This window comes from Staurois parvus, unplaced genomic scaffold (assembly GCF_062004578.1).
Source record: "Staurois parvus isolate SC_StPar_1 unplaced genomic scaffold, SC_StPar_1.0 ptg000176l, whole genome shotgun sequence".
Classification (NCBI taxonomy): Eukaryota; Metazoa; Chordata; class Amphibia; order Anura; family Ranidae; genus Staurois; species Staurois parvus.
The window spans coordinates 3,495,063-3,512,666 of record NW_028317972.1 but is presented as its reverse complement, the minus strand read 5'-3'; the positions used below and the strand labels follow the sequence as shown (position 1 = coordinate 3,512,666).

The 17,604-nt window shown below is 43.2% G+C and overlaps 1 protein-coding gene across 1 annotated transcript in view; it reads right to left on the bottom strand.

The window, feature by feature from the left end:
* Positions 1-14,824: 14,824 nt before the first annotated feature.
* Positions 14,825-17,604, bottom strand: part of LOC149462352 (beta-1,4-galactosyltransferase galt-1-like) — a 62,263-nt gene continuing 59,483 nt past the window's right edge. Inside the window, exon 2 of the mRNA XM_089677065.1 lies at positions 14,825-16,491. Within this exon, the coding sequence (XP_089533191.1) occupies positions 15,068-16,432 (1,365 nt within the window). The 5' untranslated portion in view covers positions 16,433-16,491 and the 3' untranslated portion in view covers positions 14,825-15,067. The remainder of the gene's footprint in view (positions 16,492-17,604) is intronic.

Below are 17,604 nucleotides of genomic sequence, written 5' to 3'. Positions count from 1 at the left end.
CAAATTGAATTAATAAAAATTTTTTCACACAAATAGAGCTTTTGGTATTGGATCACCACTAGGTTTTTAAATTTTATTATATAAATAAAAAAAGACTGCACATTTTGAAAAATAAAACAGTATTTTCTACTTTCTGTTATAAAACATATCCAATAAAATCAAATGTCTTCATAAATTTAGGCCAAAATGTATTCTGCTACGTCTTTGGTAAACAACAAAAAAACAAAAATATCCCAGTAAGTGTATATTAATTGGTTTGTGTGAAAGTTATAGCATCTACAAACTATGTTGTATACTGGACTTTATGCAGCTATAGATGCTATACTAGTAATGGCAGTGATCAGCAACATATAGTGTGACTGTGATAATGTGACGGGCAATATGGCACTAACTGACATTGGCTGGAAGGGACACTAACTAGTACTTACGTTGCTAGTGACACTAATACAGTGATCAGTGATAATACTGTACGACAGGGATCGGCAACCTGTTGATCATGAGCTACCTATCGACTGCCAACAGGTGACAGGTAGATCGCGAAGACGTCTCACTGTTGCTGACCTGGTCCCTGCCCAGAGCTCCAGAGTGGTGCATGCACATGCTCACCCAATCCAAGGCTGCAGAGGCAGACACCACCACTTGCATATGTGTGGCTGCGGGGCGGGAAAAGCCTCCGGAATAGTTTGAGCAGGTCCAAGCTTCTCTGAACAAGCCTGAGCTATTTCTCTATTGTGCGCTCATCACCACCGGTCCTCCTCCCCTATCTTAGGAACTTAAGGATGACACTATGTGGGAAGGTGAGAGAATTGCAGGGATCAGCGCCACTGCACCTTCCTGCATCACTCTGCCCCAGCACCATGTTCTCCCAACACTCCAGCCTCTTGATGCCCCAGCACCATGCCCTCCTGAGAACACAGTACCGTTCCCTTCTGACCCCCAATACCATACCCTCACGCCCCCCACCCTCACCATGCTCTCCTAACACCCCAGCCCACCTGATCAGCCCCAATGCCACACCCTCCTGCCCCCCTCAGTACTATGCTCTCCTGACACCCCAGCCCTCCTGATCCCTCAATAACATATTCTCCTGTCTCCCCAGTGCCATGCCCTCTTGACACCCTTGCGCAGTATCCTTCTACTTCTAAGCTCCCAGTACCATGCTCTCCTGACACCCCCCCCCCCCACTCCTCACTCCCGACCCCCCTACACCATGCCCTACTGACCCGCCAGCACCATGCCCCCTTGACCCTCTATACCTTGCCCTCCTGACCTCCCCATTCATATGCCCTTCTGACCCTTGCCATACATACTACTCACTTCTGTACACCTCCCTATATGCTACTGATCTCTGTACACTGACCTACATTCTTCTGACCTCTGTATGCTGTCCTACGTCCTACTTATCTATTATACTGTCTTACATACTACTGCCCTCTGTACACTGTCCTATATCTTGCTGAACTCTGTACACTGCCCCACATACTACTGACCGCTGTACACTGCCCCACATACTACTGACCTCTGCACACTGCCCCACATACTACAGACCTCTGTACACTGCCCTACCTATTACTCACCTCTGTACACTGCCCTACCTATTACTGACCCCTATACACTACCCCACATACTACTGACCGCTGTACACTGCCCCTCATACTACTGACCTCGGCACACTGCCCCACATACTACAGACCTCTGTACACTGCCCTACCTATTACTCACCTCTGTACACTGCCCTACCTATTACTGACCCCTATACACTACCCCACATACTACTGACCTCTGTACACTGCCCTACATCTTACTGACCTCTGTACACTGCCCTACATACCACTGACCTGTGTATATTGCTCTACATACTACTTATCTCTGTACACTGCCCTACATACTACAGACCTCTGTACACTACCCCACATACTAATGACCTCTGTACACTGCCCTACATACTACTGACCTCTGTACACTGCCCCACATGCTACTGATCTCTGTACACTGCCCCACATACTACTAACCTCTGTATACTGCCCTACCTATTACTGACCTCTGTACACTGCCCTACCTATTACTGTCCTCTGTACACTTCCCCACATACTACTGACCTCTGTACACTGCCCCACATACTACTGACCTCTGTACACTGCCCCACATACTACTGACCTCTGTACACTGCCCTACCTATTACTGACCTCTGTACACTGCCCTACCTACTACTGACCCCTGTACACAGCCCTACATACTACTGACCTCTCTACACTGCCCCAAAAAACTACTGACCTCTGTACACTGTCCTACATACTACTGACCTCTGAACAATGCCCCACATACTACTGACCTCTGTACACTACCCTACATACTACTGACCTCTGTACACTGCCCCACATACTACTGACCTGTGTATAATGCCTTACATACTACTGACCTCTGTACACTGCCCTACATACTACTGACCTGTGTATAATGCCCCACATACTACTGACCCCTGTACACTGCCCTACCTACTACTGACCCCTGTACACTGCCCTACATACTACTGACCTCTGTACACTGCCCTACATCATACTGACCCCTGTACACTGCCCTACATACTACTGACCTCTGTACACTGCCCTACATCATACTGACCTCTGAACACTGCCCTACATCTTACTGACCTCTGTACACTGCCCTACATCATGCTGACCTCTGTACACTGCCCTACATCATACTGACCTCTGAACACTGCCCTGCATCATACTGACCTCTGAACACTGCCCTACATCACACTGACCTCTGTACACTGCCCTACATCATGCTGACCTCTGTACACTGCCCTACATCATACTGACCTCTGAACACTGCCCTACATCATACTGACCTTGAACACTGCCCTACATCACACTGACCTCTGAACACTGCCCTACATCTTACTGACCTCTGTACACTGTCCTACATCATGCTGACCTCTGAACACTGCCCTACATCATGCTGACCTCTGAACACTGCCCTACATCACACTGACCTCTGAACACTGCCCTACATCTTACTGACCTCTGTACACTGCCCTACATCATGCTGACCTCTGAACACTGCCTTACATCATACTGACCTCTGAACACTGCCCTACATCTTACTGACCTCTGTACACTGTCCTACATCCTACTACTGCTTTCATGATGAACTCTGGCATCAGACTTGTGGGGGTAACCTATTACTCCCCAGACATGAAAAAAAATTTAAATGAAAGTGAATGCAGAGTTTCTCACTGAAGCAACCTTTTATGGTAGGGTAAGTTTATATTTTTACAATAACATTAGTTTTATTAGATTTTTCTAGGTTTTCTTCATTCTGTCTTTACTTTTTATTTGGGGATTGCTAGTTAATTTCTATTAAAAAAGGGGGTGCTGCACCCCGGTGGTCTTTGATCTCTTCAGTGTTATCCAGGCAGATCTCCATCTCATAAAGGTTGCCTATCCCTGCTCTACACTGTACTAATGACACTGAGTGGGAGACAGGGGTGATCACATGGGCAATCAAGGGGTTAACTGTGTGCCTAACAAGTGTATGTGTACTGCTTTTCCTCACAGGATCTGGCTGTCTGAGTTGATTTCAGGGAGAAGAAATGGGTAAACTGCTGTTCTGTGTCTGGTGTTTTGTGTGTTTGTAAACACTGAACTCTGTACTGTGATTGGCCACAGCCGATCAGCAGGTATGCAGCCAAAATGATTGGCTGCAACCTGCTGACAAATGTGCGCTGTGTCCAATCACAGCACAGGTCAGCAGGGAGGTGTATGTGTACCTGAAAATCAGGAAGTTCACTGTGATGTACCCGTACATGCCTGGTTGTGTTGCCCTCTAGCAGTAAATGTACTGATAGGGGGCAGGAAGTGGTTAAGCACATTGCTAATCGCACTAGCTACATGGTTCTAGCTTAACCACTTTGCGCTGGCGCCTCCCGACCCTTTAAGAGTTTCAGAAGCCGGGAGGCGGGCGGGGTTTTAGGGTCACAACGGTCACATGATCAGAAAAGGTCCCGATCGAAAGGGGAGATTGGAACCTTTCCGTGAGTAACGGACATATGTGTTGAGAGCGCGCGGTGCGTGCACTCTCAGCACATATGTATTTTCTAATTGCACGCAAATATGCAGCCACTCGAGGTCAAGGCCCAGACACTGAGAGGCTGCATATTTGCGTGCGCTCGGCGTCAAGGGGTTAAATATTGATATTTGCGCTGAGAGCTAATTTTTAGCTAATTTTTTGACCTGTCAGTAAAAAAATGGGCTCTGTCAGTACATTTTTTTGTGTTGTGTCAGTAAATTTTGCTTTGGCAGGTTGGCAAACCTGGCACCCATACCAAAAGGGCAACTTCCTGTGTTCACAATACACCAGGGCAGGTTACTATCCCAGCTTATCGTGATTTCTGTCTTTACTTTAAAGCTATACCTTCCACTAGGATTTTAAGCATTGAACTCTATACGTTCAGGTGCATCAGATGCCTTCATTTCATGTTGCATGCAATGGTATGACCCACAGGCCACTGGACACACTACTGATGTAGTAGCTGACATGATGACCCACACAGCGCACTAGGGGTCACAGGCATCTAACCCACCTGACAATGTTGAATGCTTAAGGCAAGTCAGAGACGGTGCAAATTTCTTTCCTGCAACCACAGTCATTGTTGACAGGGGAATCCCTCCCACCAAGCCATTGTGTTCTCCCAGTATAGGGAGCCGCTGGCAGAAGCTGGTGATTATTGCCATGGGCTATAACAGCTACTAGTGATCATCGTCTGACATGCTGGTTGTACCTAGGTTGATCGATCGGTACATTCAGCCTGCCCATAGATGGTGTGAATCTCAGCCGGTTCAGAAGGAACAGTCTATGGCTGGCCGAAGATCATATTAGTAGGTGGCTCTACAAGCTTACAGTTACCAGAATTAATTTAACACAAAGCATGGAAGCAAGTTTTTTTCCAACACAGAATCACCTCAGGAGTGTACCTAGAAATAACGAGGACAATATGTACTGTGGACTTATTTTGTATTCTCAGAACTCATTTTTGCATAGGTTTGTAGGTTGAAATGAATCTAACATTCAGGTTTTTCAAACTTTGTACATTCAGAATGTGCATAAATCACAAGCCTGCACCAGAAATCCTCTCTAAGGTTTGGATCCCTTTGCCCAGGGATTTCCTCCAGATAGCTGGATGAGTAGAGGATTCATCTGGGGTCTGGGGTGGTACACCAGGAAAGGCTGGAGAGTTCTCCTAGGAAGTTGTCTTCAGTTGCAGTTCCCTTGGGCATCCCATACACCCCTCAACCTCATCCAATTTCAATACCCCTAAGGTTATACATATTATATGTACAGTATGTGTAGCTCTACACCTGGACTGTTACATTTAAAGTGGCAGCTTTGGATACCTTTTCCCAGGGGTTTCCTCCAGATAGCTGGATGAGAAGAGCATTCATCTTGAGTCTGGGGTGGTACACCAGGAAAAAATGGAATATAAAAGTGAGCGCTCTAGGGGTAGCAGCTATAGCACTAAAGGTAACCAATAAAAAACCTCATCAATAATATAAATAGTAGAGTGCAGCGCTAATAATAATACATAAATAGTCCATATAAATAAAATATGAAAGATAAAATGAAAATGATCCAAAAGTGACAGTCTGTGCAGGTCTAAGTGAAGCTAGCATCAATCAAGATCCAGTGTCGGTGCTCCCAAATAGTGTGGTAGAAATACACACTCAACAGATGCGTAATGTTAATATGCATTGAATAAATCAGTATAGGTCCCCTTTAGGAGTCGGATATGATCCTGGTCAAGGATAATCCTTCCTCTGGAAACAGGTGGTGCTGTCGGAGCTCACTGATGGTAATGGATCCAGTCAGTCAGAGGCTCCTTTAAGGGGTGGGTGGATGTGGAAGCCTATATGCCAGGAACTCCCTTCTCTGGATACTGTAGTGGGCTGGATCAGGAGGGCTCTAAAAATGAATCGGTGTCCAGGAGAAGGCAGAACTAAGCTCTATAGAGAGCTTACAGTTAGAGTTACAGAGCTTAGTTCTGCCTTCTCCTGGACACTGATTCATTTTTAGAGCCCTCCTGATCCAGCCCACAACAGTATCTAGAGAAGGGAGTTCCTGGCATATAGGCTTCCACATCCACCCACCCCTTAAAGGGGCCTCTGGCTGACTGGATCCATTACCATCAGTGAGCTACGAAAGCACCACCTGTTTCCAGAGGGAGGATTATCCTTGACCAGGATCATATCCGCCTCCTAAAGGGGACCTCTACTGATTTATTCAATGCGTATTAACATTACACATCTGGTGAGTGCGTATTTCTTCGACACTATTTGGGAGCACCGACACTGGATCTTGATTGATGCTAGCTTCACTTAGACCTGCACAGACTGTCACTTTTGGATCATTTTATCTTTCATATTTTATTTATACGGACTATTTATGTATTATTATTAGCGCTGCACTCTACTATTTATGGTACACCAGGAAAGGCTGGAGAGCTCTCCTAGGAAGTTGTCCTCAGTTGAAGTTCCCTTGGGCATCCCATACACCCCTCAAACCCATCCAAGTTCAATACCCCTAAGGTTAAACAACATATTACATGTACAGTATGTGTAACATAGAATAATTACAAAGAACCAAACTTGCATTAAAAAAAAAATCAAAATACAATCAATAAATGTAATATTAAAATAAGATAAATCAATTACAGGTTTTTAAAGTTATGAAAGAATTGCATGAAGTGCATAGCATCTAAAAGCCAGGTGCCCTGATGTGGTCCTGTCAAATGCCATCTCCTTGACCCTCAACCAGGAGTTGTAGCTCTGCTCATCTCCTACGGTGTGCCTCCGCACACTGCAACGTCAGGTTTTGTCATTTCTTAGATCCCAGCATTTGAATGGATGATGGAATCCCAATCTGTCCTCTCTCAAAGTAGCCACTTTTTCTGTAGGAAAAAAAACAACCATGATGGGAATATTTGTCCCTTGTATCTATGGAACTGGAAGTGAAGTTTTTCTTGCAGGGACCCAGAAAACAAAAACTAAAAAAAAACCTCACAAACAAACCAGGGATTCAAGCCCTTCACACTCCCCATCAAAAAAACTAAAAAGAAAGGTTTTGGATTTAGATATACTTTATTTTGAAAAGTGAAACATATAGCTCTTGGTACCTGCCACTCTGATCTACAGGTCTGCAAATTTACAATAAAAGACCAGTAATTAATTACATTTAATTTAATTGAATGGGCACCAGCTTCAGCAGCTATTTTACTGACTCCACTATCCACTTCAGTAATCATGCTATTGTAGCACCCCTTTAGTTAGCTAGGGGGAGCTAGCTAGTTGTTTTTTTTGCAGCTAGAAAGGCTAAGTAGCAGAGGGTCAATTTTAGGTTAGGGCTAAGAGGCTCTGCAGATCAGTTCCTTGATACCTCCCCTGCCCTAGAAACTTGGAGCAGATTCTAGAAGCAGTGGGAGGAGGGGCTGATCTGCATACTTAAGGGATCCTGACCAATCAGGCAGGAGGCTTGGCATGGGGTCAGGACAGCCCTAAAGTATGACTGAGCCTGCTCAGCAGCAAGAGAATTCGGGTGGAAGATGTGAGGAAGGCTGAGATGCAGGAGCCTAGGAGGGGGCCCAGTGGGAAGGGGCCTACCTACAGGCCGGGACCTGGAAGGGAGGATCACTCAGCCTCAGAGGGAGGACCACCTGTGGAGCCAGCCCAGCAGAAGGCCTAAAGGCAGTCACCAACCCAGCCAGCTCACAGTCAAGGACTGAGTGAGTAATCCTGCACCCCTGGGCCAGACAAGGGGAGAGTGTGGGAAACCTAACTAGCTCTACACCCGGGACTGTTACATTTAAAGTGGCAGCTTTGGATCCCTTTGCCCAGGGATTTCCTCCAGAAAGCTGGATGAGAAGAGGATTCATCTGGGGTCTGGGTGATACACCAGGAGAGGCTGTAGAACTCTCCTAGAAGACTTTGCTGTAAAGTGACTTGTATATAGTTGCCAGGAAGTTGTCCTCAATTGCATTTCCCTGGGGAATCCCATACACCCCTCAACCCCATCCAAGTTCAGTACCCCTAATAAAATGTACAAAAAACAAGCTTGAGGATTGTTTACTGTCTCCAGAATGCAAGTCTGTGAAAAATGCATGTTGCTGTGAGGGACTATAGCGGGACTATAGGGGGGACCCAAATCTTCAGCAACTCATAAGGGGGTAGTGCTACACTATCTAGTGAAAGGCTGGGAAAGACATAAAGAGATATCATTAGGGAGTTCTGTTCAGTGCTACCTTTGTATGCAAAATGGCCATTATAGGAAAGCTTGGAGAGCAGTGGAGAAGAATGATATCCTCTGCCATGTTTTAATGCTGTCTGTGCCTCTATTGGGGCAGATTTTCCCTCACTTGTTGTCCTGCACACCATAGAGGAAGTGGGGGGAACCATTGGGGACTCGGGACAGAAATAAAAAAAACCTTCTCCACTCTGTAAAAAGCTAAAAAAAAACAAATTTGCTTAACCTCCTTGGCGGTATTCCCGAGTGTAGCTCGGGGTAACATTTCAGTACCACAAACGGTAACCCCGAGCTACACTCGGGAATACCATGCGGCACTGCTCCGGCATTTGTTCTTCACTTACCTTACCCTGCGCTCCCGCGATGTGTCCCCTGCAGCGTCCCCGGCCATCTCCTCCGGCCGATGCCAGCATCCGGCTTCTGTGTCCTGTCCCTGTGACGTCGGGACGTACGGGCGCCACTGGCGCGGGAAATGTAAAAATTTTTAAAAATGTCTTTTTTTTTTTTACATTTTACATAGTAAAACATTGCTGTCTCAACCAATTTCACATACATCTTGTCCCTAATGCTTTGTCCGGCGCCCTGCCTGCATTTTGTCTGTTCTTTCTGCCTGGAAACTGAGAAATGTCCATGGCATCCAAAAAGTGTCCCTTTAGGTCAAAAGCGGTTTAGATCAGCTAGGAGAACAGCAATAGTAAATCAGAACCACTTGCAGAATTGAGTGATAATGATTTGTGGGGGAAATTCGTCATCAGACACTGAAAATGATTTTGCGACTTTGCTCAGCAATGTGCTAACTTGGCGCTATATTTCACATTTCAGTGTTTTCGGTTTGATTATATTATTGAATTAAATGTATTATTATATTATTATTTTTATGATTATTTATTAAATTATAATTTATGATTATGTGTTTCAAATTTTATCCTACCCGGGATGTTTACTAGACTCTTGTTCGGACAGATTTCAGTGAGTTATTCCTAAGAATTACAGGCCTACAATAAAAAAACTACATATTTCCATGCAAAAAAATGGTACCACTTTCAGCACCAAAAATCGGAAAGAATCATACCGCCAAGGAGGTTAAAGTGATACCAAGTGTGGTATGCTCAAGCCTCTATTTGTCACAAATATGTATAAAAATTGAATTTTGTTTCTGCAAATGGTGACTCCATCTCTTAAAGTGTTACTAAACCCACAACTGTAAAATCAGTCTGTATATGCAGTAAAGCATGCTTGTTATACTCACTGTGGAACCTAAGGGGTTAATCCTATGCATTGTGTAAAAAGGCCATTTGAACCTGTTTCTCTGCCACTCCTCTTGTTCAAATGTCCACCTGATAAGACAGACTGAACCCATAGTCACATGCACATACTCAGTTTAGTGTGTATTGCTAGAGAGGTTTTTTTTTTATTGGGAGGGTGCATGTGTTCAGCACAGGGCCAATCAGCACTGTTCAGACAGAGGTCATGGGTTTTGCATCCTCCTAGAGCAGAAAGAAAACTCCTCATACAAGCTTTAACCAGTGCTCGGCTGAACACTGATAGAAGTCACAAAACTGCTCTAACTGCTGATGAGAAAAGGTATTTAGCAGTTTATATTTACTAAAGATATTGCATTTCCATGTAGTGTGTACTGTGGGAGACCAGATATAGTGAATGCAGGGTCCTGGGTTTAATAACACTTTAAATGTCTTAACTGAAAAAATCCAGGAAAAAAAACTCACAATCCGGCCTGGTTCACACTAGTGCAATTTCAGTTGCAACTTCAGTTGCACAGAATTGCATGACAATGCAAAACACATTATTATGTACTACTTTGGTGCAGTTGCAGTACCATTTTGGCCTCATAGACTTAAATGGAAATGCCTGAAAAACGCATATAAATGTATGCACATGTATTTATAGCAGAGTTAGGTGTATAAAATCCATTCTTCTCCTACAAAAAAGCATGTAGCATAAAAACATCTAAAAAACGCACCAAAACCAAAACATAGCTTTGAAAACCGTATTAAGTTGCAGCTAGTGTGATCTCGGCCTCCATGTTATGTGGGGAGCTCAGATTTGCTTTTCTAGGGTGCTATTTTCTAGATAAAAATGGCATATTATCAAAGGTTTTATAAGAAACACTTGCCTTTTAACTACAGGTCTTCTTTAATAACATAGTATATGATCAGCCTCTAAGTCTGAGAAACCGCACACAGCAATAGCTACCTGCTAGTCTTTTTCTAAAAGACTTAAAAGCCCATTACTGGCATTAAAATATTGACTTTGAATTTAGAGGCACTTAGCAAATGCGTATTTCCTCTTGGGAGACAATGAACACAATCAATATACATCTTTTTGTGCTCTTCAGACCAGAATTTAATCTTGCTATGAGGTGATTGTAGCCGTATGAATGCACTTGTGACAGAAACAATTGAGTACTGTCTGTGATATTTTAATTTGCACCAACATACAATTTTTCACAACAAGCTTTTGGGGTATGTCCCCTTCTTTAGTTTTATCAGAAATGAAGTAAGACAATCTCTGAGGGGAAAAACCCCACAAACAAACATACACAGCAACAGTAATTACACTAGGATAATGAGAAAAAACTGACAGCGACTTATAGACTGGGGGGAGGGGAAGTGACAGTCACAGAGGGGGCCGTAAAACTGTTGGATAATGATTCAAAAAACCCAGGTCAAAATTCAGCCCATTATCTCTTGTGTCAAATAGAAATATCATTCTCAGTTCAAAAGTTTTCCTTTCCTGAGTGATTTTTAAATTCCCTTTAACCACTTGGCAACCACGCTATAGCCGCATGACGGCTACAGCGCGGTTGTCCAGTTCTGTGAGGATGTCATATGAAGTCTGTGATCGTTGCGTCATTTTCAGTGCCGCCTATCAGTGCTGCCTATCCGTGCCACCTCACCAGTGCCTATCAGTGCTGCCTATCAGTGCCCATCAGTGCTGCCTATCAGTGCAGCCTCATCAATGCACATCAGTGAAGGAGAAAAATTACCTGTTTGCAAAATTTTATAATAGAAAAAAAGAAAAACCTTTTTTTTTCAAAATTTTTTGCTGTTTTTTTGTTTATAGTGCAAAAAATAAAACACCCAGCGGCGATTAAATACCACCAAAAGAAAGCTCTACTTATGAGAAAAAAATTATAACAATTCCATATGGGTACAATATTGCATGACCGCGGAATTGTCATTCAAAATGCAACAGCGCTGAAAGCTGAAAATTGGCCTGGGCACGAAGGGGGTATAAGTGCCCGGTAGGCAAGTGGTTAAGAACTAAAACATTAAGGTCTTCCATCAGTGGTGTATTCACTTCTTGTGCTGCCCTAGGCAACACAAGAATCGGGCGTCCCCCCAACAGCACCCAACACCATCACACTCCACCCCCTTATCGCCACCATCCTCCGCCACTGCTCACCAGCAGAACACTTTAACTATCCTAGTTTATTTACCATTGCTGTGCACATTTGGGCTTTTTTTCCCCTCAGATCTTTCTTCAACATTCTCTTAAAACTTTGTGTATTATTAGTACTGATTGGACCTTGAAGAAGGGGATGTACCCTGAAAGATTGTAAGTCAGTGCAAATAAAAAAAGTACTGGACAGAACTGTAATGGACAGCACTCAGCTACAGTGCCTTGAAAAAGTATTCATATCCCTTGAAATTTTCCACATTTTCTCATATTACAACCAAAACCGTAAATGTATTTTATTAGGATTTTATGTGATAGACCAACACAAAGTGGAACATAATTGTGAAGTGGAAGGAAAATGATAAATGGCTTTCAAAATTTTTTACAAATAAATATCTGAAAAGTGTGGTGAGCATTCAACCCCCTTTACTATGATACCCTAACTAAAATCTAGTGGAACCAATTGCCTTCAGAAGTCACCTGATTAGTAAATAGAGTCCACCTGCGTGTAATGTAATCTCAGTAGAAATACAGCTGTTCTGTGAAGCCCTCAGAGGTTTGTTAGAGAATATTAGTGAACAAACAGCATCATGAAGGCCAAGGAACACACCAGACAGGTCAGGGATAAAATTGTGGAGAAGTTTAACTACTTCAAGTCCGGACACTTTTACCCCCTTCCTGTCCAGGCCAATTTTCAGCTTTCAGCGCTATCACACTTTGAATGACAATTGCGCGATCATGCAACACTGTACCCATATGAATTTGTTAGCATTTTTTTGAGACAGATAAAGCTTTATTTTGGTGGTATTTATTCACCACTGGGATTTTTTTTTATCTATATAAATGAAAAGTCCAAAAATTTTGAAAAAAGTGTTTTTCTTATAAAATTTTGCAAATAAATAATCTTTCTTCATAAATCTTGGCCAAAATGTATTCAGTTATCTTTTTAGTAAAAAAAAAAAATAACCCAAATTAGTTTATAACCAAAAATTATAATTAAAAAAAAATGTTTTCACATTTTTATTTTATTTTTTTTATATTATTATGGTTTCTTTGTTTTTTTTTTTATTTACATACTGTCACCCTAGCAGTACTATGTCACCATGGTGACACTGTACTACTTGTGGGGGGTGATGAAGATTTTTTTTTTTTTTTACACTGATTGCTTTTACACCCATAAAGGCTGTAAAAGCAATCATGTCTCCTTCTCTCTGGCTGCATTCTTGCAGCCATTGAGAAATACTGTGTGAGCTGTGATTGGTCACATCTTGTCACATGGTGCAAGGCTGTTGTGAATAGCCTTGTACCATGTGACCTCTGTGATCATTCACCGATTTCACACGTAGTAAGCAATGATGTCACAAGTGACATCTTGCTTACTACTCTGCATGTGATCACTGATTGGCCAATCAGTGATCACATGATCGGGAACTCGCATAGAGGTCCCGTACAACAATCGGTGTTCCACTGTGTCTGGAGGACACAGCTGGCACCAGATCGCGGTGCTGTGCGCTCCAAAGGAGTGCGCACAAGCAGAGATCAGGGAGGCCGTTTATAAATGGTCACCGACCCTGCACTGCCACCATCCGGCCATTTATATACAACGGCCAGACGGGAAGTGGTTAAAGCAGGAATAGGTTATATACAAATATCCCAAGCTTTGAGCATCTCACAGACCACTGTTCAATCCATCATCTGAAAATGGAAAGAGTATGGCACAACTGAAAACCTACCAAGACATGGCCGTCCACCTAAACTGACAGGCCAGGCAAGGAGAGCATTAATCAGAGAAGCAGCCAAGAGGCCCATGGTAACTCTAGAGGAGCTGCAGAGATCCACAGCCCAGATGGGAGAATCTGTCCACAGGACAACTATTAGTCGTGCACTCCACTAATCTGCCCTGGAAGAGTAGCAAGAAGAAAGCTATTGTTGAATGAAAGTCATAACAAGTCATAACAAGTCCCATTTGCAAGCCATGTGGGGGACACAGCAATCATGTGGAAGAAGGTGCTCTGGTCAGATGAGACCAAAACTGAACTTTTTGGCCTAAAAGCAAAACGCTATGTGTGTGGAGGAAAACTAACACTGCACATCACCCAACACATCATCCCCACCGTGAAACATGGTGATGCCAGCGTCATGTTGTGAGGATGCTTTTCTTCAGCAGGGACACAGAAGCTGATAAGAGTTGATGGGAAGATGGATGGAGCCAAATACAGGGAAATCTTAGGAGAAAACCTGTTAGAGTCTGCAAAAGACTTGAGATTGGGGCGGAGGTTCACCTTCCAGCAGGAAAATGACCCTAAACATACAGCCAGAGCTACAATGGAATGGTTTAGATCAAAGCATATTCATGTGTTAGAATGGCCCAGTCAAAGCCCAAAGCTAAATCCAATTGAGAATCTGTGGTTAGACTTGAAAATTGCTGTTCACAGATGCTCTCCATCCAATCTGACAGAGCTTGAGCTGTTTTTCAAAGAAGAATGGGCAAAAAATGTCCCTCTCTAGATGTGCAAAGCTGGTAGAGAAATACCAAAAACACTTGCAGCTCTAAGGGCTCGTTCACACTAGGCTGTTTTGCCAACGCTTGCCAAACGCCCCTATAGCGTTTGGCAAGCGTTGGTCCGGCGTTTGCGGAGCGTTTTTTAACGCTCGGCAAACGCTCCGCAAACGCCGCATGCGCGGTTTAGCAGCGGTTGCTAGGCGTTTGCCGAGCGTTAATAACGCCCCACAAACGCCTATAATGCAGTTTGAGTGGTGTTACCGCTCCGCAAACGCCCCACAACCGCGTCGCAACCGCACCGCAAACGCCGGCCGGGCGTTTGCGGAGCGGCACCATAGACGAGAATAGGAGGCTTCAAAGCCTCCTGACTCGTCCAGAGGCGTCCATTTTGCCGCGACGCAACGCGACGCAAACGCTCCCGTTAGAACAGCACCATGTGCTGTAATGTGCAGAATTGGCAGAGGCGTTTGGGAAGCGGTAAAAACGCTTCCCAAACGCCTCTCTGCCGCCTGCACACAAGGCTAGTGTGAACGTAGCCTAATTGCAGTGAAAGGTGGCTCTACAAAGTATTGACTCAGGGCGGCTAAATACAAATGCACGCCACACTTTTCAGATATTTATTTGTAAAAAAAATTTATAGCCATTTATCATTTTTCTTCCACTTCACAACTATGTGCCACTTTGTGTTGGTGTATCACATAAAATCCCAATAAAATACATTTATGTTTTTGGTTGTAACATGACAAAATGTGGAAAATTTCAAGGGGTATGAATACTTTTTCAAGGCACTGTAATTCTGTTATGATTAACTAGTTGTAATTTTATAGTGGAAAGAGGCAAACGTGACTACTGGTCCTTGGCTGTTGTTTTTTTGATCAGTCTAAGCTTGCTTAATAACCTGTTAACCCTCTGTACCAAAACTGCTTCGTATTTTGACATTATTTTGTCCTCAATGAGAAGATCCTTTTCCAGATCTTTTTGTTTCGGCTCTCGATAATGGCAGAGTTTAGCAATATCACCAGGGACCTCGTACTGTTCCCCTACAAATTCTAGAGGAACGTGAACAGAGGTCTGTACAACATTCCTGGGATTCAGTATCATCTTTGTTGGGTTGATTTCACTGGGTCTGTTGGGCTCTCGATAGATGTGCTGGAGAATGTTGAGTCCCGGAACAGAGGCCCATTCAGGTGGTGTTAAAGGATTTGTCTTGTCTCGTAAGGTAGTTGGGAAGACATGATTTTCAAAGATAAAGACACTTGCGGTTGAATCAATCCTCAAAAGAGAGTCAATCATTTCCGGCCAGTCTTTGTGCATGATGGGTAGAATCAGCTCATCTATGTCATTCAGTGCAATATATTTGGTTCTGTACCTGTTTTGATAAATACAGTCATTTAAAGCTGCTGTTTGGCCATAGTAATGGAGATCTCCTGGATGCTCAGGGTAATGCCAACCAGTAGAGACATTTATAAAAGAAGTGATTGGCCATGGAACAAGTTCTACTAATTTCAATTTGCTGTAGTAGGACAGAACTTTCTTCATGAGTAGGCTGGAATCTGTGTGATAAATAACCACCTTCTTGGCCCCCAATATTTGGTACATTTCCATGGACTGGATAAACTGCAAAATGTTGTTGTATGAGCCAAACATTGTGGAAACACATACAAGAAACTCATACTGAAATGTAGTAGGTATCTCTTGGTCCTGTTTTTCAGTTTTCTGGATTTTTAGAAAAGTCTGTGAAGTCTCATCCGTCTGGTAGATGGAAACATAGTCTGGAATCCTCTCATCAGGTAGCTTACAGAGAAGGTCTGTGGTCCCATAGGGAAAATCAAAGTGGTCAGTATGGATCTGAAACTCCACAAGGGCTGTATTATTAGTTCCTGATAAACAGAAGTCACAAAGCAACACATCCTGCTCATAGCGGTTTGTGATTCCTAAGATGCGGACAGTTCTACCACTTCGTAAGTCCAAGTAGGCCGCAATCAGGTACGTCCTGCTGTTCTTGACCTTGATGATAGTGTCCTGAGTCACATTGTGTTTACATACTGAATCTTCTGATTCTCTCCACCTCAGAAGTGGGAAGGTAGAAGCGCTGCCGGGCAAGGCAATTTTCATCAACACCACAATATATATCAAATACAATACCGTGAAGGTTGAGAAAATGAGGGAGAAAACTTTGCAAAGTTTTTTGATGGAGGCACATGGCTTCATTCCTGGCTGGAGGATGAAATAAGACACATTACCTTCTCTACGCCATGAAAAGGCACAGTCTAAAGGAAGAATGAAAAAAAGCAGAATGAGTTAGTCATTATATTTCTAGACCTCAAAGATTCTGCTCTACTCCCACTATCTCCCATTATACATGGCTGATTTGCTCTGAATGTCGAGATGTGTGGTCACTAATCAAAGCTTGGGTTGTGTGCTGCCCATTTGCCTCCTGGAGTGCCTGAAATATAAGACCTTTAAAGTTTGAAACTTTCAAATTTAATCCAAAATCAGATAGGTGGGGATTAAAGGAACTTCAAGCGGTATTAAATCCAAAACCAAAAATGTATTATATTGCAGCTTACAAATTATTTGATGTGGTTGCTGCATAAGTTTTCTTTTCTTTGGCTTTTTTTCCCCTGTTTTCACCTGTTGATCTGGCCAGTACCACATATCCTGTATTAGTGAGACACCACTCTGGAGGACTGAGCATTGGAGGCACAACTGACAGCAGCATTGTCAGTCGGGGGGGCAGTGTTAAATGTAACAGCAGATCTAAATTGGACCTAGTATATGTATGAATGTAGGTTGGGGATCATAGATTGTACGCCCCTTGAGGGTTAGGGACTGATGTGAAAGTACAATATGTATGTAAAGCGCTGCATAAATTGACAGCGCTATGTAAGTACCTGAAATAAATAATAATTTAGATACACTAACAAACTAAAGCCAAACTATAGCTCACACTTTATAATCAGTCACAGTAAACAGTTTTTTTTTCTTTTGGTATATAGGTTTTGCCTGACTAAATATAAGCTGATCATTTTAATAACCGCTGTCAGTGCTAAGTAGTTTGTCTCATCCATGTAAACTGGCACATTCTGCTGGAGAGCTTGAGGTTTTGAAAAACAACAGACTTGCTGGCTGGATTACTAGATGAAAATAGAAGAAAGAAAGCCTAAAAAGAAAACTAATGCAGCCATCATATCTAAGAATTGGTAAGCTGCAATATAATAAATGTTTGCTTTTGGGTTTAATACTGCTTTCAGTCATTGAGAGAAACCACATTTTCTGAGCTGGCAGTTCTTCCTTCCTGTGCCATAACCCCACTTCCAGAAACATTTCTGGTGTGTGTATTCTGCATTAATCTTTTCTTGCCCAGATCAAGGCAACCCTAC